At 40.2% G+C, this 27393-nt stretch overlaps 1 protein-coding gene across 1 annotated transcript; it reads left to right on the top strand.

The window, feature by feature from the left end:
- The first annotated feature begins 582 nt into the window (after positions 1–582).
- Positions 583–27033, top strand: PPP1R3A (protein phosphatase 1 regulatory subunit 3A). The gene is made up of 4 exons (XM_009641198.1): positions 583–1376; positions 21966–22024; positions 22134–22270; positions 24484–27033. The coding sequence occupies exons 1-4, from the start codon at positions 583–585 to the stop codon at positions 27031–27033; spliced, it is 3540 nt and encodes a 1179-aa protein (XP_009639493.1).
- The last annotated feature ends 360 nt before the right edge of the window (positions 27034–27393 follow it).

A 27393-nucleotide genomic window follows, 5' to 3' on the forward strand; every position in this document is an offset into this window, starting at 1 on the left:
TCCTGCTTCATTTAGGTTGTGGTAGCTAATCCTTAATTAGAAAAAACTGCCATGGTCCTAGGATCTGGCCCACTGAGTTAGCATGGTATAAACCCAGGGCAGAATGTGACGTTGCACTTTTGTATCTGAAAATGGCATTGAAAATATATGCAGGAATAGTTTACAATGTAGAAACTATTTACCTGATGAAGTATACATCCTATTCAGAGATCAATAGCTCCTCATTTGTGCAATGTGATGAATTTGTTGTGCAATGTAAGCTGACCATCTAAAAATAGTTCCATTTGTGCAGTTTAATAATGCAAAGAAGGCAGTTTTTAAATACTATTTTTCTTCTTAGCACGTAGAGCCACATAAAAATAGGGAATGCAGTATTTGAAATGTATCGTTGAAATTATAACACCTAATAGTGTCAGATGGAGAGCAGGCCAACATAGCTCACACACCATAGCATCTATTAATAGGCCTGACTCCCTTTTGCAATGTCAACTGTAACATTAATCCTTGTTTTAAATCACAGTGTCTCAAATATCAGCTGCTACTAGTTGTACAATTCTCTGTCAGTTTATATCAGAGAGCCCAATGGAGTCTTTTGAAGGACCTAGTCGGGTTAGCAGGGCTAACTTATTAGAAGTCCCCACTGTAAACGATTTCTCTTCAGAGGACGAAGATGTTAAACCTGACATTAAACATCGTTTCTCTCCACTTCCCCGAAGGCGGAATTCTGCTTCTTCAGAGGAAGAGGAGGCAGATGCCCCCACCACCATTGCAAGAAAAGTTTCATTTGCTGATGCATTTGGGTTTGATCTTGTGTCTGTTAAAGAGTTCGATACCTGGGAAGTTCCAAATACAGGACAGAACAATGACATAGAAGATGAAGTTTTCCCTCAGGAGGAATATTTTTTCTCTCAACTGTTTACGTTACCTGCTTCACAAGAAGAACTTTTGCAAAAGGTGCGAGAGCAGAAAGTACTGTTGGAGTCAGTCGTGTTCCTGCCCGGGATTACCTGTATGAACGGCATTATACGAGTCCTCAATGTATCCTTTGAAAAACTGGTGTACGTTCGAATGACGCTGAATAACTGGCTCAGTTATTACGATATCCTTGCAGAGTTCATGCCTAATTCTTGCGGTAGTGAGACTGATCAGTTCTGCTTTAAGATTTCTTTGGTGCCTCCTTACCAGAAAGATGGAGCTAAGGTGGAGTTCTGTATACGCTACGAGACATCAGTTGGTACCTTCTGGGCAAACAACGACGACAAAAATTACACACTGATTTGTCACAAGAAAGAAACTGTGCCCAAGGTGGATAATAAACCACACAAAGAGGTTACTGACAGACATCTTAAAGGCTGCTTAAAGACGACACAAAGCAGGTGAGGTTACACCTTAACTTTTGGTAATTTGCAATATAGCTGGCTCTTGCTAACTTTCTAAGTGTGCTTGCTAAGACTGCCCGTGCTGTCTTCTATTGCTTTTTTTTTTTAATTTTAATGATAAATTAGACCAAGACTTGTTTTCAGTAAAGCTCTTGTATACATCAGCCAGCAGTTTTCTGCAGAAAGGTTGGTTGGGATCAGTGAAAGTAGAGTGAGGGTCTATAAATTATGGGCTGTGTACTGATTTTTGATCTCTGTAGGGTATAAATTGAGCTGACATCAGTGCGAGCTTTGCTCCAGCTGAGGTATCTGTACAATTAAAACACTTTACATCCACTTCCCTATTAAGTCAACAAAAACTTAAAAGCAAACCATATCCTGGGTTTTCACATGATTTATTTCATATTTCATTCTCTACATGCAATTGTTAAAACAGAAATGGCACTGGTGGTTCAGGAAGCTGATAGCTCAGGGAATAGCTGGCACAAACTTTTCTGCAAGTTGTTGGGCTATTCTGCAAGTTGTATGTTAGGGTAATAATTCCTTTTTCCTGACACTCATTGATGTTTCTGGTTTGCAAATGGTGAAATGAATAATGATTTATAAGGCAGAGTTGGTAATATATTAAAGAGATATATAAAATTTATCATATCACATATTATTCTAATTAAATGCAGGCAAGTACTATGTTTGTTCTAGAGTAAAGTGGCAGCAGTTAACTTATAACTTAACCCCACATAAAGAGAGACACTTAGGAATAGTAACTTTGGTTAGGGTTAGGGTTTTTAACTGTTTTTAACTCCTCTTCTTTCTGTAAACAAAACAATGTTGCCCATGAAAATCTAATTCTCAATTTTTTGCTCACCAAAATTTGCTATAAATCAGTTGGAGCTCGGCAGAACCAAATCTATATTTTACCTACAATGTCCTTTGCAATACTTAGAACCTAGAACTGAATTCACATTGAGTTTGTAGTTGTATGGCTTTTCTAAGGAAGGCAGTGCTGTTTGATTTCCCTGGTGCTCTTCCACTGGACTGAACTGGTGGGGAAGGCGGAACAAAACCGCAGCAGTGGTGGTAGCTTAAGGAGAAGGGAGACAGCCAGGGCTTCCCTTGTGCAGAACCTCCCTTCCCAAAACCCAGACTCGCTGTGCTGGGAGCCTCTGCCACCCCTAATTGCACGTCAGCCCTGTGAGGAGTGGCGCACAATATGGCTTAGTGCCTGCATTGACACCATGGTGTAAGAGTGGCCCCAGGGCTAACCCGGGGCCCAATTCATAGCCAGTCCACAAAGCTCTCCTGCTAAGTGTCCTTTGGGCCAGCCCTGGGGCCACCACGCTGATGCTTCCATGGGGGAACATCCTGGTACATCAGAGCAGAGGGAACGATGCCTTTACCTGACATATGGTCAGATCCTGACATTTGTGCCTGGTTCTGTACATCGTATCTGTCCTTCAAGGAGTGTCACACGACCCCTTTGGGTAAATAAGATAGCCTGAGGTCCCCTGCGTGGGATCGTGGTATCAAATACCACAGGCATATGCAGGCAGTGTGACTTCAGCTTGAGTTCAGGTAGCCCACATGGAGCAGATGATGGACACAGAGAGCCGAGTCTTAATTTAGTGAGCCCTGGGCTTCCAGATGCTTTCAGGACTGATCTGCAAATTTAGATAGAATTGGGCCTCTGAGCTTGAATGAATCCTAAGAGTCTCCTGTGACTTAGCTAGTGCTAGCATAAGGTGTAGAAGTATTTATTCTCGGGGATCCTCTTTTACATGTATACATTAAATGCATTATATTTAAGTCATACAGAGAGGTATTTTAAAAAATGGGAATGGAGGTAACATGTCTACTCCTTAACATAAAATTACCTTGTCTCTAATCAGAGTGTGAAGTTGTCTCTCTCCATATCAGGCTGCAGAGGAATTTATATAGATATATATGTGTGTGTCTGTGTGTATACATATGTATATACACATATACACACACATGTATGGGCATATTTGTTCCTATACACGCACACACACACACATGTATATTTGTGATATTAACCCCAAAGTGGTCAGATTCTTGTTTACATTAAGATCTGTTACACATTTTTGGCAAACGGTTAACTAATGTGCACTTTCAAGACCCTCTTTAGTGGCAGAAGGATGTAAAGAGACCTTACAGTAAATGCAAAAATGAGCTGAAAGTATTTTTGGAATATGGTTTCAGTGGTCGCCAAGGCTTCTGAAAGACAGTTCTGGCAGATTGTAATCCAGGACCAATTTTATGCTACAGGGACTTCATTGACTTCACAGGAGTTACAGCTTTCACCAGTGTAAATGAGGTCAGCATCAGGGCCTTGCGTTTCAAAAGAACTAAGATGCCAACCTCCATTGCTCACTTGTTTTTCAAAGTGTCTTTGTACATGTTGCCCCTTTGAGTGAGGAGGAACACCCTGCAGACATCTGCAAAAGTACCTCATTATTCTCCTTCAGACCCTCATTAAAACTCCTTTGCTTTGATGTCTGGAAAAAAGCTCAAGAAAAACAAACCCCCCAAAATTGGCAAAGTGAAGCTGCTGATGTGCTATGACTCCTTCACATCACGTTGAACAGTGCTGCCTGTTTCCCTGCTCTCCTCCACCAGCCTGTCCCTCTCTCTTGCCTCTTGTTTTATGTTCAGATGATGAACTCTGCAGCATTTATATGTGCTGTGCTGGGCATTTATAGAACATTTAGCAAAGGGGGGGGTCCTGGACTATAATTAGCTTGTCTTGGGAGCTGCAGCAATGCAAGCAGGTATACACAGAAGTAATAACAATTTTACCTATGGCTCACACAATAAATATGCAGGTAAGGAATATTGCTATCCACGCCCACAAGCCGGACATCTTAAATTAAAGATTTCTTCATAGCAATCTGAATAGAAGCATATTTTCACAGGACGCTTATTTTGGCCCCTATCTCAAATTTAGAAACCTGTTATGACTTTTTATTTTTAAAAATCTTGTCTCTGAGGTATTTATACTTTCTCTTAAAATGTGCAGTTTACCTCTTCAGTTGAAAAATAGGACTGTTAAAGAATTATGTTTTTTAAGCGGAGCGTTTGATCCACTCTAGGGCATACTTGTGTGGCTCATTAAATGTCATTAGTGAGGATTAGTTGCGTTAGTTAAGTGAAAGGAATAATATGCACTTTCAGAGGAAGTTACTGAGGAAACACAATATGACTGTATCATGTTACCCTTAAGAATATGAGCCAGGACAAAGCTGTATGAATGAGGGCAATGGGGTGGCTTCTACCACAATTATTAAGAAATAAAATAAAAATGGACTTAACCCTCAAAAGTTGCACCAGAAAAAAATGATAGTCAAAAGCAAAACTGCCTGGAATAATTAAAGCTGAAAACTGTCTGGATTTGGACATTCAGAACCACATGACTTAAAATCCTGCCTATTCATTATGTGTTTCAGTTGCTTTTGCTTCTATGTCTAGGCATGAACAAACAAGTAGCCTTCTCTTAAAGTTTCATAAAGTATTTGCTTCTAACTGCATTTTTCCAAGCTAAAATTCTTTCCAACATAAATTTTAACAATTTTTGTGCTTTTCAAAAATCTTGAAAGGATTCACAGGCACAAAGTATAGTTTGAAAAAATAACATTTGAATGAATTATTTTATATTTTAGTCTATCTGGAAGCGTGCATTTAACTTACACATCCTCATAAATATGCTTTGGGGAAAAAAATTGACTCCTAAAATTTGAAGGCTGTCACTGGAAAAGAGAGAGCTTCTGTCAGTAAACAACCCTGATTTCTATCATATACACGCTTAAAAATTCAGAAAAATGTAAATTAATTGTATCAGCTCCACTCTTTTCTCTTTTTGTTTGACTCTCGTGCTTTTGGGACATGGATAATGATTCTGAACACAAATTTTTCCTGGTCCTCAGGTTTGGACCACATGATTTTGTTGTGGACCCCAGGCTCCTGCATCGGTCTGATCAGACAGGGACTGGTTGTGTCTTGCATGAGGCAAACTCCTGTAGATCACGCTGTACGGCGCAGTGATAACGACCTGCAAAGCATTCCCCCCGTCACTGGTGAGGCTGCGCCCCATTTCTGTGCTTGGTCCTGGTTTGCCATCTGTCAAGAGAGCAGTGGGAGCAAGAGCACAAGGAAAATGGCCGATAAGCATGAGAATTTTTTTACAACAGGGTAAAATGTGTATTTAGACTTCTGTCCTCTGACAAGGAAGGGGGAGGCTAGTATTTTTATCATAACTGTTAGAGTTATCCCCCTCTTACCTCTCAGAGCCCACGAGTGTATCACTCTGACCTGCTGTTGGTCCTGTGCTGTTTTTCGTAATCGCCAGACTGTACCTTTCTTTGAATGGCAGTACATCAATTCACTTCCCTCTGTGATGCTGTGTTAAAACAGAACACAAAATAGGGCCAGGTCTCGTATAAGAGCTGCTCTATGTACAATGCGTGTTGAGAAGGAAGAGATTAAAAAGCCCCGTTCTGTGGGCCACCAATGCGAACTTCAGCAACATAAATACTGAATGGTCTTAAAGCAATTGCCAGTGAGAAAATGTGTTCTGTGCATGAGTACTCTCCCGTCTTCAGCTGCTGTCTCGTCCCCTTCCTGATGGAAGCCAAAGGAAGTAAGTTGCTGAAGGTCCAGCCCAGCGGGACTGCGCTGTGCTCGGTCAGTCTGCCCCAGGCAGGTGACAGGCCAGTGCCTAGGTCGCCTCGAGGAATGCAGCCCTGCATCAGCTCCGCTCGGCCTTTCCCCCAAACCCGTGATGTGATTAAAAAATCAAAGCCTTCTGAAGAAGATGTTTGGAAATAGCTTCACATAGACTTTTGCTATGAGGAACAACTGTGTTACTCCCAGCTGGTCCATTTAAAATATGGCATTTAAATTATGTTCCTTTTTAATCCTTTTTCTTTTGCTTATCGCACACACACATCATAATGGGAAAGGGAAAAGGAGAGCAGAAAAGGTGTTAAAACACATGTCATCTTTGTGTACTGCTATTTAATCTCAAGGTTGTTTCTGGCATCTCAAGTCACGGGTTACACCTTTATCAGCATACAGATATGGGATTTGACTAAAGTTTATCACTATTATTAGGAAGTGACTGCAGTCACTGTTTTTACCCGGCGAGCAGCTGCTAGAGAAGCTATCCATTCACAAGGAGCCAGCTAAAAGCAGCTCTCCTCTGCTGTTCAGCCTGACCCAGTATTCCCAGCCCTGCTCTCGCCTCCTGCTCACCGCCAGTCTTTGCCAGTTGTAGCAGTAGGTAGCACTGGCACCAAATTAAGGCTTCTCCAGGTACTTGAAGAGTGTGATTGCCAGGGACACAGGACAGTTGTTTAAGGTGGTCTAAAATACATTATTCAGCCAGGTAGGGTAAAAGCAAGCTGTGGAACTGAGGCTGAGTATTAGGACATGTGTCTCAATAGTGACTCAAGTAATCTTTTAAGGAAATTGCTGAAGCCTTACTCTCCAAAGTAATTTAAAATAAGTTAAACCACGTGAAAAATGTTCTACAGGGAACAATCCTACTTGGACAAGAGCTACGCTCGACAGTATTTTTTCTATCTGTCTAATCACAATATTTCAAAATCCTGGCATACTTACTATTCAAATTAGGAAATACATTAAAGACCCTAAAGATAGATATCTAAGTTGATGACATAAGGCTTTGAAGGCTATCACAGAAATGCCAAAGGAACAGGTGGAAGTTATGGATGAGAATGGCATGCACAGAGCAAATGGACACCTGCTAACCGTACTTGTGGTCTCCTAACTGGAGAGTACCTGCAGACTGAAAAACTGCCTCATTTTTGCTTTTGGTGATTGCGAACTGTGCTATTCATGTTCCATCCATTTGTGGCACTGGAAATATTAAAATAAACTTCTAAACTTTTAAGTAACAACATATGAAAATAACATGTTGCTTTACTGGCAATCTTGGCGTAGTATTTACTCTGAATCTTACAGGTATCAGTGGTTTCGCGCTCACTTCCATGGTCTACCTTAGAAATTGCTCTCACCAACATTACAGAACAGAAATTTGTGCTCTAATGTATGGGAAATACTGGTTGCTATAAAGCTGTTTTGCTTGTTTGCATAAAGCCATATAAAACTGGTGCTTTGTAATCTGAGTATCATTTCTCATCCATACGCTAAGTAAGTACTTGTAATTACCCATGCATTGCTTGGCTTTACACTTGTAAGATTCTTTCTGCAGTTGCTACAGTTTCATCAGTTTATTCAGATATGTCAATACTGTAACACTATTACAACTGACTCTTAGAGGTCTTTAATGCAGCAACTTGGCTTGATCCTGCAATAGGCACAATAAATAATTTAATGAATATCAGGAGCCTCACTGAACTTTGTAGAACTCCGCACGTGTAAAACTATCCTTGAATGTTAATATTTACAGGACCAGAGCTTATTTCTATGCTCTTTCAGATCACTAATTAAGGACCTTCAGACAAACAGCAATGTATTGCTAAAGAAACTCCTGTATTCCATTGTTCAATGACTCTTTTGTTTAGTGAGGTATCTGTTTTGCAAATTGAACAAGGCTGGTAACGACCATTTCAATACTCTGTCTCCTGCCCCCTGTTCAGATATCGCAGTTTATAAATGTTCAGTTGGAAAAAAAGTTGTTCCATTACATTCACCTTGGCTTGGCTAAATGTTAGTCCTGAAAAGCTGTTTAAAGTCAGTGAAACATTAACTGAGAGCACTGGAGTCATATTTAATCAATGCATTCACTACCAGTGTCATTTGAGCTGTTTATTCTTATTATGAACTTTAAGCCATGATCCCACCACAGCACTGCAGCTCTGAAATTGAGGCAATTGATTCAGCCACGGTCTAAGTCCAGAGAACCAATTGCCCATTGTATTTTTCAGATAAAATGTGTATTATCTTCTCAGTGACAAAAGGTAGAAAAAATGGTCCAAACAAATACTTTGCAAGTTAAATGCAGTCCCTGCCTTAGTGCAGAGGAAGAGATAAGAACTTCTAAACACTGTGCGAGCATGTTAGAAGTGGCTATTTGATCCGTAGGCCTTCAGTGACACACAAGAAAATATTAGTTGATATGCCAAAGCATAATGGGGGGCTTGGTTTTCTGACTGCCTCTCCATTCTCCTCCTGCTCAGTGGAACCAGCTGATACTCTGACACTAAACCCAAAGATTTATTGCTGCTGGTTACTAATAGCAGTCCTAAAGAGCAGTGGAGAACACCGAGCTACACAACTGAACATGAACTAGATAAAGCTGGTGGATTTTTCTTACCTTGCACTTAGGTGCACCAAGTGGATTTACATTTGCATTTTGCTTCGATGCATAATAATTGTCCTTGCAATAATATTTATGGCTGCTGGATGGTAAGCATAAGATGTTCAAGCCTGGATCACTTCATGTTGTGGTAGAGGGTTGGGGAGTTTGTCAGTCTTCTCTCTCCCCAGCTACCCTAGTAAATCTGCACCAGTGTCTCCCAGGTTATATTCCAGGTCTTCTTGATAGAAATATTGATACATATCACACCGCTGCCTTCTTGCTGTGTGGGAGTAAGACAGCATGAGAAAAAAAAAGGTTATAGAAGTCTCTTCTTGTCATGGTAACACCTGGAAATTTTATCCTCTTGAGATACTTCAATTTACAATTGCCTTCCAAAATTTAGATCACAGTTGTCCTCTCTCAAGAACGACTGGCTAAGGCTTTTTGTAGTCACTCATTCTGTTCTCCTCCCCAGGGGTGATATCTGTGTCTTGGTCTCACCTGACTGCCACCTATCTATCTACAGTCTCTCTAAGGCATCTGTCACCTTCTTGCATACATGCCTCAGCATACTGCAGTTAGCTTCTAGGAAAAGACTCTCTTCGGACACACCAATAGGGGACTGCTCCTTCTCTATTTTTCTCCACGTGAGCTCCAGGGAAAGACCAGATGCCACATAGGCTAAAGTCTTTTTCCTCTCAGATGTATCTAATATAGGTATAGCTTGGGAGAAGTGCAAGACATGTTGTTGGTACTTGGTTTTACTCTCCATCCATCTTTTAAAATAGTGGGAAAAAGAAGCAAGGGGCTCTACCCCAACTCCTTTCTACACCACCATTTTGATATTTGACCATGGGCCTTCCCGACAAAATAGAAACCTAAGAAGTGTCTCCTCTGACTGCAGACCAAGCTCAATCCTCAGGAAACTTGACTCCTAACTCATCTTTTCTTCTTTTTCAGTAGCCTGGCCCTGAAGATAGGCATCCCAATAGTAAGGTGCTGCATTACTAATTTACAATGGAGCTGTCAATAGATCTTCTGACCTAGCCCAGGGAAGGATTTCCTAAAGAATTTCCTTGTTTCTGGAATAGTTAGCCCATTCTGTCGAGGGATTTATGCAATTTTCCGACCAACCTGCATACAAAAGAGCTGTGTAAAAAGACTTCTGAACTAGTTTCTTTCCAATATTGTTATATACGTATCATATTAATGTACAACAATCATGAAGAAGCTATAAAAGGGTCTTGTAAAAGTCACAGGCTTCCTGATCATAGTTTCTGTACCTTAATTTGAGATATAACTGACTCATTATGTATAGGTTTTTCTGCAGTCTTTGTACCTATAGTCATGAGAATTGGGGATAGACAGGGCTATATTAAAGGTTTGAGCCTGGCACCAAATTGGTGTTGGGCTCCTGGTTCAGACTGTACAGAAATAAAATCTTCAAATGGACAGATTTACATCTGTATTTTTTTAAAAAAAAAAATTGTACTAATGTTTTGCCATTAAAACTCAAGGTCTTTTTTAATGAGCTAGAAAATAAAGACTAATTTCTTGGGACTCTGCTTGCTTTGAGGCTATGATTATTCTCATCCCAAACCAGGCCAATGCATTTTGTTCTGTGCCACCTATGTCCCTGCTTCAATCATAAACTAAGACTGAAAAATGAAAATATTAGTAATTGGAAAATATAATCCCCTGGATAGCACCAATCCAATAATCTTAATAAAAATAGGTTTATTACAAACATTGCTTGAACCCTACTGGGAATTATATTTTCAGAAAAAAACACTCAAATTCCCTTACAGCTGCTCTCGTGATCAATTGTCCCCCCCGATACTATTAATCATCATACTCTACACTGATTATTCTGAGCATCTTTTTCCACTTTGCTTTCCAAACTTCCTTTCCGATTTCCTTGTTTAGAAGCTACTGACAGTCCTTTGCTGTCCTTTTGCAGGCCCACCTTTTCTCCTCTTCTGCTGTCAGCCCCTTTTCTTAGATGAGGTGACCAAAACTAAGGGCTATTTCCTCAAGGTGGGGAAATACCAGAGATTTAGTAGTCTCTTCCTCAGATCTCAACTATTTAAGTAGAGGGTCATTGGGGCTCTATTTTTGTGCACAATGCTTGTGAAGGTTGCTAGACTGGCTCTCCTGAAAATGCAGTCTTCTGTTCACAGTTTCCAAATGGTAGCTGCAGTGCAAACCTCCATTGCCATGCCAGCGTGCAAACATCCTCACCTACCGCTCTAATGATGAGGGGGTCACTCTGCCTCCGTGCCTCTATCCTCTGTGTCCTGACTATCAACAAGGGAGCTAATTAGTGTCAGTCCTGTTTGTTTGGTGACACCTATTTACTAAGAACTAGATTGAGCCTTCTCTAACACTACCGGTAGTTGAAGGTCATATAAGAAAATCAGTCTTGCCTAGATTTGTAAGAAGTTCTCTGATTTTACGTACAGCTTCATTCTAATAGGATCACTTGTCGTGGCATAATATTTTAAAATATTATTCAGTAATTTCCACTTAATGTTCACACAGCTATTCATTTATGGCTGTTGATCTTCTTTGCAGTTTTTGCTTTAATTTCTGAATCTTTTCCTGTGTGCTCTTAATTGGTTTGGAATCTAACAATGTAATTTCAATTATTGTTTTCAGCATTGTTTAAATTAAATTACTTTTCTGTCATACTTCTATTTTTTAAATACCTCCTGAAAAAATTAAACATATAAACAGAAGGCAATGACACTGACATACGTGACATGCAATAGCAACGTTGTGGTTTAGGCACGCATAACGTGACATCTCCAACAAGGACAGTTCGTTTGAACCCGAAAGACTCCTCGGCAGGAATTGGCCATATTTTCAGGTAACACCAAGTAGAAACCTCTGTGTGTGTGTGTTACGAGCCCAGACCTGAGGAACGGGGCTTGCTGAGCTTCAGTCGCCCTCTGCTTTGCTGTCAGCACGGACAGCGATGCTCCACGCTGTGCTCACACCGCGCTCTGCGGTTTCTTGGTCTGTCTGTAATTTGTGCAGCTGTTGGTTTCTGCTCTAAGGTCGAGTTCCCTGGACTCTGCCTCGAGTTTTCGTAGCAGGCAATTATTTCCACCTGAGGATGCAGCCAGCTGCCCAGGCCCACAGCCCAGCCACCTCCCGAGCTCTGCTCCCCAACACCACCCTGAACTCCAGGCCGGCGCCATCGGTTTCCAATGCAGCTGTGACGCCCCTACCTAGCATTAAGATCAGCTTCTCTTAAGAGTACGTAAAAGCCTGGAAATTACTTAGAGCACTTCCCTGAAAGGTGGTACAGCCAAGTACTTAGTTTCCTCGCAACTTTCTTTCAAAGCCATTTTACTGCTTTTTTTTCTTCCCCCCTCACTAATGGATTTGGTAATTCAGAGCTCACACATGCTGCAGTGTTGATGCTGACTGCCTTTTGCTGGTTGACGCCTTTGCTCTGCTGCTCACTTTGTCCTCTCCTCGCAAATCCTGGGCAGACTCTCCCCAGTTCTGATTTTACGTGGCCAGCACCTCTGCCTCCTTGGCCAGTCATAATTCTGTGCCCAGTTGTTCAGTGCTCTCCCTAGTGTCTCGTATTTGAATTTTATTTCATTGGGTTTTATCCCTATGTCCTATCTTAAAAGAGCAGAGGTCCACTTAATTTTCCTATGCAGTAATGTCACTTTTGTTGTATTTTCTTCATATCTACCATAGTCTATCGCAACACGTCTTCTCGTAGGGTGCACGTCTTTTTTTATGCACCCTAATCTTCATGTGCTACAAATATGGTTTGAATGATTGAAATCCTTTAGCAATCACAAAAAAACTTATTCTGTATTTAGAAGATCCCTAAGAAAAAAAAAAATTCCCTTAATTTCTAGCAAATTCTTATCAATACCTCTATATACAAATTGTTATACAGATAAGCTATTCTTATCTAATGGTTTCTAGGAGTTTAAGACTGTCTCAGCAGGAGTTGCTGAGGGATGAAACTCTAATGATGATTTAAAGCAGTGAAGTGTGTAGGCTGAAACTGAAATAATTATTGCTGTAACCCTCTAAGCACTCTAAGTTCCTCAAGAGAAAATACTTTGTTCAGAACAGACCCTGAACAACAAAATGCTAAAAAAGTAAAATAATAAAAAAACTCCAACCCTTGGAGCAGGATGATAATTTAGAACTAGAATCAGTATAATGTGAGGATGTTCTCAACAACTGCTCACAAATGCATCAGACATCACAATTAAAAAGGAATAATAATTATGGCCCCATTCTAAAGTATGTAATATTCTATTCCATTCAATAAGCCATGAACACTTTAAAACCATCAGTGTAATCCACAAACCTATATTTACAACATTAAACTGGATGTTCTGCCTTTTCAATAACTGTCATCTCATCTCTATTATTTTCACCTCAGACTCTAATTGTTTCTTTTATAGGAGCTAACCTACCAGTGTCCTTGGCAGTACAGTTTATGGCTCATGCATTTACAGTAATTGTTTGGGCAATTTGCCACACAGTATAACAATCTCCACATCACAATCAGTTTTTATAATAAACAGCATTAGTTGCGAAAAATACAAGTGATGCATGATTCTTATGGTAGATAAAGGGCACTGAAGATGCCCTTTAGAAAAAGAAAGGAAAATGCTCAAGCCTTGAACTGCTTGAGAAAAATACTGATGTCACAATAGAGCTAATTAATTTGATGGTACAAACAAGAGAGGGAAAGGGCCTTGCATTCATTAGTGTCAATTCCAAATGAGACCGTACCGTTCATAAAAATAATATTCTGCCTTCGTTTAGGCAAAATATGCAGGTAAACAAATCAGAAATAAGCACCAGTTCCTGCAAGAACAATGATTTCGCTCCTTAGCTTTTATCAAGGCCCTTTCTCTTCTTTAGCTGCAGGGAGCTCAAAGCCTGGGTAGGTACAATTTGCCTGCAGACCTCTGGATGAGGTCAGGTCCTGCTGCCCCTCAGCTTGCCTGGCTCCAGTGTGACCAGCACTGCTGGGCGCCACGGGGCACTGGAGCCTCTGTGCATGGTAGTGGTCTGCTCCTGGGAAGCTGAGCACTAAATGGCTTCCCTCCACAATAAAGATGCCCCACCACATGTGGCTCTACTGAAGACATTTTGTGACCTCTTGATTTTCAAGCTCCCAGAAATAACAGGTCAAGCGTTGCTTGGTGGGGAGGCTGACACACCTCCAGCAGGCACAGTCTGCTGCATTAGAAGTTCTCCAGAGGAGAAATAAGGAATATACCTTCTTACATTGGTGCACAGGCAGGTAATCCTCAGGTTCCTTGCCACCTCCTTGCCATCTGACAGCCCTGGCTATTGCTGAGGCACAGTGAAGCGAGGCCCTGGGAAGCACAAAGGTGGCTTCAAGCCAAGGTTGCACATCCCGTTCTCCAGCTAGGCTGTGAATTCTCTGGCAGCACTGGGGATTGAGGCTAATATTTATAGGGTGCTGGAACCACATGTGATAAGGAAATCGTGGAGTGCTTGTATTATAAGACTATAACTTCAACAGTTGATAACATAGGCATCAATTTAAATCAGTAGGAGACTTGTCCCTATAGTGAGTTTTGGGCTGAGCCTTGTGCAGGCAAGGAATGAGTTTATCTTTTCTTGTTAAATATTTAGTTCATATATTCAGTGAGGGAGATAGAACAGAATTAACTACAGACACCCCTTCACAAGAGAAGTCAAAGTCTGCACTTTGGAGATCCACACCAGCATCCTTGGCAGCTCCCAAGCCTCTTTCGTGAGTTGTCGTACAAAGACAGAGAGGCCAGGACATGTTTTGGATCTAGCTCCCAGAAAGTGGGTGGGATGTATCTTCAGTGGTAGTCTCACCATGATAATGAGACCAGAATTGAGCTTCTGTTCTAAACATTTCTTTCTTTAGTACCATTTTTTTCCCCTTGTTGCATTTTCATCTCTCCATGAACTGGTTTTGCTAAAGTTTTCTCCCCTGTCCCACTGGTATTTTAAGACCAGTATAAAAAGAGCAATATTTTAAATGTAGTTTTCCAGTAAGCCAACTGTTTAGGGAGGGTTATCTTAGTAAAAAAGTGGTTTGAATTCTTACTCCACTGTGTCTTACAGACAACTTAATAGAACCTTAAAGCTCTGTTTAGAACTTTACACATACACAGCCTTTCCTACTGCTTTCCAGAATTCCTTCTTCCTTAGAAATTTATTTTTGTTGTGTGCTTGTTGGTTTTGAATGACATTGCATACAATACTACCGAAGTTCAGAATTACATGTGGAAAATCCTTTATTTAGTGGCTCATAAATGTTCTCTTAACCTGACTCCTCCAAACCTTTTACAGGCTTTCTGCTTCCAATGTGCACATAACATTTTTTCAATAATTTTTGTTGTTGCTTGGGTTTTTTTTAAATACATGTAGTTATTTCCTTTTCTACTTCCTTTTGACATGACATCTGCTGCTAATGATATAAAAATAACCAAACCGAACCACCAGCCCTTCCCTTCCCACGTGCCCCTCCTCTCCCCAGGATGGTGGGGTTACAGTTCTGTGCAGGGTGCCTGTTTGGCTCCGGTGACATCTCAGACGTGGGCACTTACCTGCACTAATTTACCTTTTGCTCTTCTGCTTCTCAGTAAAACATTGCTGACACATTTAACTGCTTCTTTTCAAGGATCTCGGATGTTATTTACATCCCAGTGGCATCGTTCTTCAGCGAGGCTGGCTATTTTCGGCACTGGATCCAAAAGCACTAGTTGAATTGAAGGTTGCTGCTGTATTAGGCTCCTCTTAGGTTTAGAAATCTGACCTGAAATGAAAATAGAATTACTGTTTGGTTAGCAACTTCAATCTTGCCAGCTCCTTTCATGAGGACATTTTAGGTTCACCTCCACTTCAGGGTAGAAGAGGATTGTTTTGATTTTGAATCTACCTTGAAGTAAAAGCCAGAAGCATGAAAGATCCTGTGAGAGCTTAAGCCTATCTGGATTTTTAAATAAAATTGTATTGAAAACTTTTTTCCCTCTTACATGCTTTTAACTAAATATTTGAGAAATATATTCTTTAAATACTTTAACGTCCCCATACCTCTTTAGATTGCAGACTAAATAATATATTCCCACATTTTCTTTTAAGTATGAGATAGTATAAAATTGTTCAGGTTGCATTAATTTCAAGAGTTTTACAGGTACATTTTCATCTTTCCATACTCTGTACTCCAACAATTTTAGCCTTTTCCCACATTCTGTAAAATAAATATCTGGTGATTTAGATATTAAGATCTAGCGTAAGTGGGTATAACACAGAACAAGGTGAACAGTGCTGCGGGTTATACAAACACAGAGGCACAATTTCTGCTGAATATTGTTGTGTGAATTAAAGCCACGGCAAGCTGTAACAACCTCACCCATTACGAAGAGATTAGTAGCTCCTGGCTATAGGCCCAAGCCTATTTCAGACCTGACCAAAGCACCTGCTGTTCCACAGTGAAATGTGCGCTCCTGAAAGCATAACTCTCAGGGCATATAGCTGCATAGGAGCATTCGAAATAGGGCTGGACTGGGACTATGGGACCATGAAGTCGTATCCCTTGGGAAATGTGTTGCATAATCCCGTTCACCAAAATATATCCATGTTTCCATAGCGAGACCTTCTCAGTTTCTTGCGCCTGGTACTTGCACTGAAAATTACAGGGTATACTTTTCTAATATCTTCTTTTAAGCTTCCACAACAAACGTTTTTATGAACTCTTTCTATTAATACATTAACAGAGTCTTGCTGCTTAACATCTTTTCTGCCTTCTCAGTATTTACCAGTTTGCTGTATTAAGAGGGCATTAATTTCTCCTCTCAGACTTTATTTTGCCAGGCTGCAAATAGAAATATTCAATTTATCTCCTTGGTTAATATAGATTTTTCATCCTGCCAGTCTTGTTGTAGTCCTCTTCTGCATGGGTTCCAGTTTGAATTAATCTTTCTTGAACATCGTATACAAATGTTCCAGAGGAGTTCTTACTAGTGTCTGGTGCCGTGACATGAATATTTCTTGGAAGTCTTTCATTACTGGGAATACCTTCTCTGACATATTGCTGTAGAACTCTGCCTTGTTGCCACAGCCGTCTCACACCAGTGGCTTGGAAATGTTTTCTGCTAAAAACAAACTCAGATTTTTCTTGTTCACTTGTTTCTTCCAATTTCTGAGCCCTCATTTTGCGGCAGAAACTCTTTCTAGTCCCTAAATGTATAACCTGGCACTTTATAATTTGGAATTTCATCCCTTATCTATTATTCTGATCCTCCAGGCCACCCAAGTCTTTCAATCCTCCTCTGTGTTGGTGATGTCTCCCAACCTCCTATCTGCCACAGATTTAATTTAACTTTGACTTTTTGTGCCTTGGTCTGTAATAACATGACTGAGTAAGTCTGATCACACGACCAGTCCTCTCCGATTCCCCGGCGACGTCTGCCAGCTCCGCGCAGCCCAGCTCACGGGGCCCCGCTTGGCACCGAGCCCCTCTCCCACCGCCCAGCTCTTGTACTCATCTCCCTCTTCTCCAGTTTAATTAATAAATTTCCCATGTGGCTGCACAACAAATGCTTTAATGAAGTCCAGATAGATTAGATAAGTGATTTTCAGACAAGGGAAATATAGTAATCTTATCAAAGACAGATATTGTCAGGTGAGTCTGGCATTTTTATGCCATTTTCCATTTATCTGTATTTATTCTCTCATTTAAGTTTTGTTCTGAATCTATTGTGAAAACTTTTTGAAGACACCTGGGCCTCTAGTTGCCCTGACACTACTTTTCTTCTTTTTCCTAAATATAGATGCAGCTTTTCCTACTCTTCTGATACCGTTACAGTAGGACAAGGACCAATTTGATAGATTTGAATAGAAAAGATTTTAAACCTATGTGTGGTTTCCTCTGTTGGGCCTCTCAGTATTTTGGGTTGGAGATTATCTGCTTCTCTTAATTGGAGCATATTTAAACACCAAGTTCTGCTCCTAGACTGGATGAAATTATACCATTTTCTAAATCTCTGTTCCTATCAGTTATGCCCTGTAAAATCTCTTTTTCTATAAGGTTCTGCCCCACTACTAGCACTGTGGTAGAAAACTTTAGAAGAAGTCTTTTGATTGTGGGGTTATACATAGATTATCTGAGACCTTGATCAAACCTCACTTCTAAAAGAAATTCCTATTTAATTTAAAAAGACTAATTCCAAAGCTTTGACATGTCTTACTTTATTCCAATCCTTTTGGAAGTCAAAGCAAAATTGTTTATTGGCTAATTATTGTTTTTTTTTCTCATCACTTCCATGTTGTCTATCTACTCCCCACATCTTTAGGGTTCAAGTTTAACATTTTTTCTCTGGGATGCCAATTCCACGTAACTTTGAGACTTCTGAACTCCTTCGCATAATGCCCATCAAATGTCAATCTTTTCAGTCCTACTAACTAATCCCTGAACTTCTCATTTTTTCTTTCTAAATACAAAATTATAGTGATAACCTATTATCATATGAACATAAGTATTTTTTTTGAAGCTGGTAGAAATCCTTAAGTTCCTGATGTACTTTATGAAGATGTGCCCCATCTGAAGGAGAAAAAGCAACTGAGCTTCTGCAGGCATACAGGTACTTACGTTGGAGGGCAACTGCAGCAGCTGATATGATGGATTTTTCTAGTGCACATTGTTGTCAGAATGCCTGGGTCACTTAAAAATAAAAGTAAAGGTTTTTAAACAGAACACAAATTTTGTGTCTCTCACTACACAATGTAGGCATGTTTAGACCACCCTCCACAACATGGTGAGATAATTAATTTATTAAAAAAATCTTGATTAATATTATAATTAGAAACCTGCTCATGGAATTCTGATAGCAGGCTAGGAACATTTCAGAGAAATATGGAAAAAAATGGTCGGTCAAAAAACTTTCTAACTAGACAAACACTTTCTAAGGGCTGCTGTTTGATGAAGGGGCTAATTTTTATTGGCTTTTGGGAAGTATTTCAGTCTTTAGGGTGTACATATATGTTTGAGATTGTTCGCAGTTGTATGCAGCCGTAGTCTCAGCATCTTCATATTGCTTCTTAGATGGAAGTAGTGCTATTAAATGACTATTCTTTTATGGTCCTTGTGGTCCTGAAAGACTGCAGTATCAATATCCTCAATTTAGGTTAATTTTAGATTTCCCACTAGAATAATTGTGTGAGGACAGATGTAGAAATAAAACAAGGAAAAGAGCTCTTACACTGACTTTCCCTGTATTCAGGTATTTGCAGGATAGGTGTGCACAAATAATGGGCTGTAAACCAGCAATTTTTATGGAATTCAGTGCAACATGCAAGATATTACAAGCCCTGAAGTGTGGATCCAGGCTATGAGGCTGTATTATCATTGCTATTTATTACCTGTGTTGCAGTCGTGAAAAGAAGCCTGTGGACCAAGGCTCCAGATGCTACTAGAACAAGAGTTAAGGACAAATTCAACTCTAATCGCAACAAAAGTAAAACTGAGGGGCTCAGGTCACACATTGTGTGTTACAGGGCCAGCAATTAAAGCTCCATAGCTACATTCCAGTTTGAATTTAGAGTTACAAGGTGAGATTCACTCAGCTAATTTCAGTTATCTAAAACTTATGGTGCCAGCCTAAGGCAGTCACTGTAGGTTCCCTTTATGGTCAGTCTCTTCCAGAGGCAGAGAAGCTCCTTTGAAGGATATGTGGCTCCACCTCAACACATGATGTCCATGACAGAGGGAACGAATCTCCCTTCAGAAATGTTAATCTCTCACTGATGATGATAGGGATGACGCACAAAATTGCCTGAGCACAGCTGCTTAGAAAACTAAGGCTAGATAAGGCAAACCCCATCCTGGCACATGCCCATAAGCATCCAGCTTGAAGCAGCTTTATACTTGTTCATTTAAAGGTTCATAAAATAGGTACCTCTCCTTAGCATCCTTATTCAAAGACTGTGTCTATATTTCACACGGAAAAGTTGTTTGTTAATCAAAATCAAAAATAATCACAGGATAGGGAACACAGGGAACAGGAGACAGAATCCAGTTTCTCTTTTCTCCAGGGAATGAAAATAAGCTAAAGAGTAAGGAACCTGCTTGTACATCCAACTTCAAGAGCAATAGGCAAATCTGCCCTCCAGTTTCTCCTTAGATGGTCTGCATCCTGGTAATTTGGGTCTTTCTGGATGTGTGTGCAGTGGGGTTTTTAAATCTCACCAGGGTGTGATAGAAGCTGAAAGTGCCACTGCATTTTGGATGCGAGCTCTGGCTGCCAGTAGACTATTATGTTAGATGTGGGCATGAACATCTCTCCTTCTTCTGAGAATGAAAGAAAAAAAGCATGTCAAACTCCATTCCTTTAAGAAGTAGATGAAGGCCTCTTCTAGCAGCAAAGGATGCCATCCTTGCTTCCCAAGAGTTGCATCTGTGTGGCTGAACGCTGCAGGCAGCCAGCTACGTTCAAAGAAAAGCTTTGAGACACTCTTTTTTTTCCCACTGGATAGCACTAGAAGGTTCCCTGCTGTGCCCATGTGGTTTTGGGATCATTATTTTGGGGTGACTGACTCAGCTCATGCGTTATACATGTCTTGGCTCCTAATTCGGGGCTTTTGCAGACACCTTATTACCACCTAAATGTTTTAATGCACCTGTCTCATGGTTAAGCCCCGACCTGCACAGTGTCTAGGCTTAAGGAAGCAGGTGGGTGAAAAAGATGCAGAAGGGCAGAAGACAACTGCGAACTAGATGTAACACTAAGACAAGCATTTGAACAGTAGAAAAAAAAAAAGAAAAATGATGTATAAATAAACTGAAAACAGGGGCCTGGCCCTGCCTGCCTTTTCAGGATGAAATGCAGATTATAGCACCTGCTGGCAGGGAAAAGTATAACCCGGTGTGAGTAGGAGAGTGAGAAACGTGCAGAGGCTGGGCATGTACCAGAATTCAAGAGCGACATGACATTCATATGGATAGCAAGAACATTCAGCATTACTGCAATTAATGGTGAAAAAGAACTGTTGAGAGCACGTTAAATCCTGTGCTTCAAGGACAGCTTCTAACAACAAAAGGCCAAGAGGAAATTTAATAGGGCAGTGCAAATTACTCCAAGTATTTTCCTACAAGAACTTTATATCTCTCCCTGAAGTATCTGATGGTGGCCAGTGTCGGAGATCAGATGCTAGACTGGCAGGATCTTCTGTCTGCTTTAGTCTGGCAATCCCTATAAAGGCTGGATTTTAAAAAGTTGGTGACAGTCAATGTCTAGGTTCTTTTAACAGAGTATAAATTTAGCATCCTCCTTCTGAATTAAGCATTTAGGTGACAGAGTTAATGTTATATCAATTCAAATGAAAGACGCTAAGAGAAAATAGAACGGGAAAAGATTAATATTTGAAAATTAGAAAGTAATTTTCAGTAACAGAGGTGGACGGCTGGTTGAAAAACGCATAACTTAAGACCTACAGAAAAAACATTGTTCGTCATAGAGAAGTCATTAGGAGTGATATAATAATTTACATTTTACATAAGTGGCATTCTTTTTACTTTTTTTTTTTTCCTTTTCCACTAAAGGTTACATCCCTATAAGCACGCTGTTCAAACTGCTATCTCTTTGCATTGATATTGATGAGGACTGCAGGTGCCCAGCATCTCTCTGTAGGTGTTTGTTGTGTTGGACCTGGCCTTTGTTTTCACAGCCAGCAAAGCAACAGCAAAAATTGCGCCAGCTGCAGGGAAGCAGAATTCATTCCTACGGCCAGGCACAGCTTAGCAACAGGATTTATACTGTATACACGCAGGGAGAATCTTTTGATTTATTTCCGGTAACAAAGATGTCCTTTTCCAGTGATCTCTGTATACGTACAAATATTTGAAAAATATAAGCAAGAGTGAAGCCCAATCTCCTGAACACATATATCCTTCCAGACCCTTGCCTGACCCCAAAGTTATGCTCTCCTGTCACTGACCCATCTAATCACCTTTGTGCTGCTTTCTCTAGAAAAGGCCTGGGAAAACCCATCAGCTTTGCAATGTAATCTGAAGGTCAACACATTTTCCTTTTCTTGGCCAATTCTTTCTTTGACCAAGACTTAACATCAGGTTACTCAAAAAAAGCTACATTTTATAAAGCTGTTATTTTCAAAATTTAAAAGGGCATTCAAAATTTTGTGTAATTAACTAGCGGTCTTTATAGCTGAGTGTAAGAGGAATTAGAGCAATAATTTCTACAGAATAACACAGGAAGTTTCTTTTTGTTTAACAGCAAAGAAGAAATATTGGCAACGTTGGATGATGACACATGGAATAATTCAAGGACTTCAGGTACAACACGCGGTTTAATTAGTTCTTCCTTACTGCACATGTTAATTAAAAATAGTGTAACAAACAACCCCATGGAAATTACTCAAGTATGTTTTTGTTAACTCTTCAGATGCAAGCATCCCAGAGATTGTTTATTCACAAGCAGAAGACAAAGACACCAAACCGGCTAATGAAAATATAAAAGATAAAAACGCAGAATACAACCAGGGTGATCACGAAGATGATGAAAAAGAATTAGAGTTGCTGGTAAGTGTTATACAATTATATCTACAGTATTAAACGCTATGAAGCCATTTACGCTTCAAAGCTGGTGAAATGCCCCCTTTTAACAGAGCTGACTGATGTACTAATTTACAAATGTAAAGCCTTGGTCTGTACTTTCATTGAATCTCTAACTGATTCAACAATAGAAGGTGCTTTGATTTCAGTATAGTGCATCAACTTTTTCTGGTCTTAAATTAATGACTTCTCCCTTTTGCTTCTTTACCAGAGGCTCTAAATGACAGTTTGAAGGAATTAGAAGAGTAGCATTTCAAAAATCTCCCCTCCTAGTCCCTAGGATGGGAATATTCTTAAATAAATGCTTTATACTTGGTAAAATCCTTGTATTTATGATACTGTTTGCTTTCGGGGTTTTTCGAAGGATAACAATGTAACATGCTGTATGAACAAAATAAATATATATATATTTGTATTAGCATATTTTTCTATATCAGTATTTGACATTAAATTTTTTATAATAAATTTCACACTCAGTGAACATTCAATCTATTTGGATTTGTGTGTGTGTGGTTTGGCTTGCATTTTTCAGTATGAAAGAAAAAATGGCAATAAATGAGACACGCACAGCAATCTATTATTCTCAGTGTCTGTTCTCAGGTCATATCATTTGGGTGCATAGCTTCATAATCATAGATTATAATAGCTATCACCTGTGAAAATGTGAATGCTGAATCAGACAGGAGAGGAAGATGAGAACCGTTCTTTGTTTTTTCTTATTGATAGAGAATAAATTCCTTTTATTTGAATATAATTTTTTCTTGTCTTTTACCTAAAAAAAGTTGAAAATTGTTGCCTATTGTGGGACCTTTCACTGCCTGAAAGTCAACGTCTCCTTTTTTTTTTTTTAATGGTGAAATGTAAAAAGGAGGACCTCTAAAATCCCTTGTTCTCAGTCCACCCAGTTACAAAAAGCAGGATCAAATATGACTGTTTGTTTATCAATTGCCAGGATTGTCCGTACAATAAATGAAGGGGGAGCTATAATTTAGATGTTAATTTGCACTATGCGCTCTTTAATGAATTAAACAATGAAGGCTTATAATAGATGGAAATACAACCAAATCTCTGAAACGCACAGGCATTGGCTCACAAGACAGCTGTGCAGTTGACAAGTAACATGAGCCTTATGTGAGAAGAAGGGGAAATCGTAAGATTTGCATATAATTATTGAGATCATGCAAATGTCAGTTATGAGGAGGGGAAAAAAACACAGGCATCTCACTGTTAAATCCTGACAGTTGGCATCACCGAAGAACTCAAATACACTTGAGCACTGGTTGGCAGAGGGTCATTAAAACAGAATTTGCAGAGACATTAGCTCCCTCACTTTTCTTTGAGTGACGTTTTACTATTAATAGTTTGCAGAGGCTTTGCAGAAAACATATTAATAAGAGAAACTGTAATGGGGGTATCTACAGCAAGTGCAAATGCATAAAGGGGTGCCCAAGAAGCTAGCCTCTAATTGATCAGCTAGAGCTATCGCTGTGACTATGCTAAAGTGAGAAGAGAGTGCAATGACAAGCAGGCATAGCTGAATAATACAATATGATATTTGGGAGCTAGGAGGGAGAGTGATTAGTTTCTGGCCTTTTACTTCGCTAATCTCATTTCCAACTCATGTCTTACCAGATTGTCTAAAAACATTCTGGTTTGAAGCCTGTAAAATGGTCCCTGAGAGAAACGAAGCACAGATAATCCTTACAGTATTTGTCAGTGTGAAATGTGTCTTTGTCTTACTGGACAATACTGTACATTACCAGGCTTTGATGTACTGTATCAATGCCCTCATTTAAGCGCCGATCCTCCCCCCTCCCCCCACGCCTCCCTCTCTCCAAACCTAGAACCGAATGTATAGAGAATGTATTAGCCTCCCTTTAAGGGAATATTCTCTTCAGATTTAATTTGTAAAAAATGCACTAGCAGCTTACTGAACTCATGAATAAAGAGAGAGGGTTCTGAAAGCTATTTTATTTCCCGCTCCTTTCAGCACCACCATAAAGCTCATTACCTATGTTAAAAAATACATACAATGCAAATTTTGCAAATGGTTTGGAACACGTTTCCCTAAAAGCTTTGTTACTGAAAACAAAACTTTCCATAATGAAATCCTGCCTCCTTTATTTGGCATATTTTTGCAAAGCGCTTTTTGATCATTCTTTTCTATTCTATTGTTTCAGGTAAGTCAGCACTTCACAGGAGCTAGAGGTACCTCTTCCAGAGATGAAAGGAATTTATACACAACAGAACCAGTTAATTTTCCAAGTGAAACTGAAAGATTGGAGAAAAAGCTAACGTGTATAGAGGGAAGCGGTGACTTGCTAAGGCACCCTGTGCCTCTCAGCTCCTCATCTGAAAACACTTCACAAGAGATAGGCGGAGAATTAAAAGATAAAGTTAAGTATTCCCTAAGAGATTGTAATAGTCAGCCATCAGCGACGGAAGGCGTTGCTGGCTCGGTAAACAGAGGTGAGTGGTCTTTGGAACATACTGGTACCAGTGGAAGCCTTTTATCGGAAAAATATTTTCCTGGGACAAAGCAAAATGATGCTATCGATATTACGGCTACTGTCTCAAGCCGACAAGGAGAGCACCACACAGATATTTCAAAAGGTGAAACAGATAGTGCCTCAGGAAGTAAGATGATGGAGAGGTTATTCATCAGTGAGGATGCTGGTGATACCTCAGAAGGGGCCTGTGAAACAAGACCAGAAACCATTTCTCCAGAGCATGATGAATCCATGCAATTAAATGCATGCATAGCAGGAACGCTGGATGGCAATGCTAATCCAACTCCGGAGCACCAGGCACTGCAAATGTCTCACCAAACTCTGGATTCATTGTTGTCAGACGCTGACAAAAATGAAGGAAAAATCAAGATGATTGAAAGCAAAGTTCGGGTACATTTAAGCGGAGATTTATATGCCGACACTTTTGCGCAGGCTGATGTCTCAATAGATTCCACAAAAAGCCAATATACGCAAAAAAAGGGAGTTGGTGAAATGTCAGGAAAGAGCTATAATGCTGATGCAGGGAAGGAGAAGAAAGTCATCGAAGTAGCAGACTTAGCACTAATCGGTGAGGAGGAAGCACCCAAGCCTTTCAAGTCACACAGAAAACATGCCGCCAAAGCATTGAACACACCACCTCTGTCAGGCGAAGACAACAAACAGGCACCCAGGCCCGCACAGGCAGATTCCCCGGCATCCTCTCCGGGGGATGAAAGGAGAGCTGAAGACGCTTGGGAACACAGGGGATTCACGAGGTTAAAAGACAGAGTGAAGTCAGACAACACAAATAAAGGCAGCCTGATAGGAAAGGAAAGCAAAGCAAACCCTGCAGAGCAGAGGTGGCAAGAATTGGGTAGCGAGGTTCGGTGGGGAGCTAGGGGGAACACCGAGCCTCGGAGTACGGCTTCCACAAAGGAGTTGTTTACCTGCCAGGAGGCAGAGAGTTGTGAAAAGTCTTCTGTCTCCGAGCAGGGTATTACAGAGGAAGCAGAGGCAGGTACAGCTTATATAATTAAAACAACATCAGAAAGTGCTCCGGAAAAAATGTCTGCCAGTGAAAAAGCAGTAATTGCTACGCTACCTCAAGAGACTGCACTAAGTGACAGGCCCACAGAGGAAAAGGAAACAGCGTTTGATACACATGAAGGGAGAAATGATGGTTCACATTATGCTCTTTGTCAACTCAACACAGAGGGTGTATTATATGACACCGAATTTGAAAAGGAATCGGTTTTAGATATTTATAATGCACGCATACATGAAACACTGCAAGGAGAAGCGATGTCTGTATGCAATAGTAGGGAAAAATGTGCCAAAGCACAACCAGACATCGGCAATATTCTACCTGTAGAAGAAGCAGTAAAGGCTTCTGTTACAGGAAAGAAAGAAGATCTGCAGAAGGGTTTATATTCAGAAGTATCTAAATGTCCCCTGAGCGCCCAGAAGCATCTATATAGTGAGGAAGCAGAAGCGCTCTGTAGGGAAGAAAGCCATGTTCGTGCACTTTCCTATTTACGTGCTGAAGCTGAAACAAAAATGCCACCTTCTGGTACAAATGCTGTGCCCAGTTACCATTATAAAAGCTCTTCAGTGGCATCTTCTGAAGGGTCCACTGTAGCAGGAGATATGGAGCATCTGTACAGACACTTTGAATTCAAAGTCATTGACAAGGTTGCTGCTGAGTCAGGGTATGATTTAAGTCTACCAAATGAAATGGCATGTATTAACAAAAACTTCTCTCCTGAAGCTGAAAAAAAAGATGTACCTTCCACTTCAGACATAGCAATTTCTCAAGAAGGAAGAGGAAGGAATATAGGTCAATGTTTCCACCAAGCACAGTTCAAACAAGAGAAGTCATCGAGGCCAGAGGTTTTAATTACTAAGCCTACCAAAGAAGTTGGAGGGACAGGCTCTCAATCTGACCATTTAATAACTGAGGGGAAAATCCCAAAATGGCTTGATAGCTCACAGAAGGAAAGCCAGCACATTTCTGATTCTGCAGATATTTCTAACCAGAAGAGTGAAGCACATAATTTACCTAGTGAGTCTCCAGGTTTAAAACATATTGCTTGCAAAATCTTTTATTTCTTCTTCTTTCTTTTATTTGCTGCAACACTCTACCACTATGATTTGATGGTTTGTCTTGCACTCTACCTGTTCTCCTTGTATTGGCTATACTGTGAAGGAGGAAGAAACAAAGAGTCTGTCAAGAAGGAATAACACTGATTGTCAACTGTGCTCAAGATCCATGGTCAACAGTCTCCAACCCCTCCAAAGCATTTTCACTGTTAAAGAGCTTATTCAATGTTAGAACCAAAGCAAGTTTTCCACTGAAGCATCTTTTTTAAAAGATTACATATGAAGTTGAGCCTTCATATAAGTAATTATACTATATAGGACCATTATGTTTGGATCATTAAATATCTACATGAATATGAGTTGCAAAGCACGCCAAGTTAAAATGAAGTACAGCTGTTGCTCCTTAGCAGGATATGAAGAAGCAATGCTTCATATCTCTTTAGTACTTAAACCCACCATTTTCTTGCATTAATTTCTTTTGCAGTAAAGCTTCATATTTTT

Source organism: Egretta garzetta, unplaced genomic scaffold, assembly GCF_000687185.1.
Source record: "Egretta garzetta isolate BGI_Z169 unplaced genomic scaffold, ASM68718v1 scaffold466, whole genome shotgun sequence".
NCBI lineage: Eukaryota > Metazoa > Chordata > Aves > Pelecaniformes > Ardeidae > Egretta > Egretta garzetta.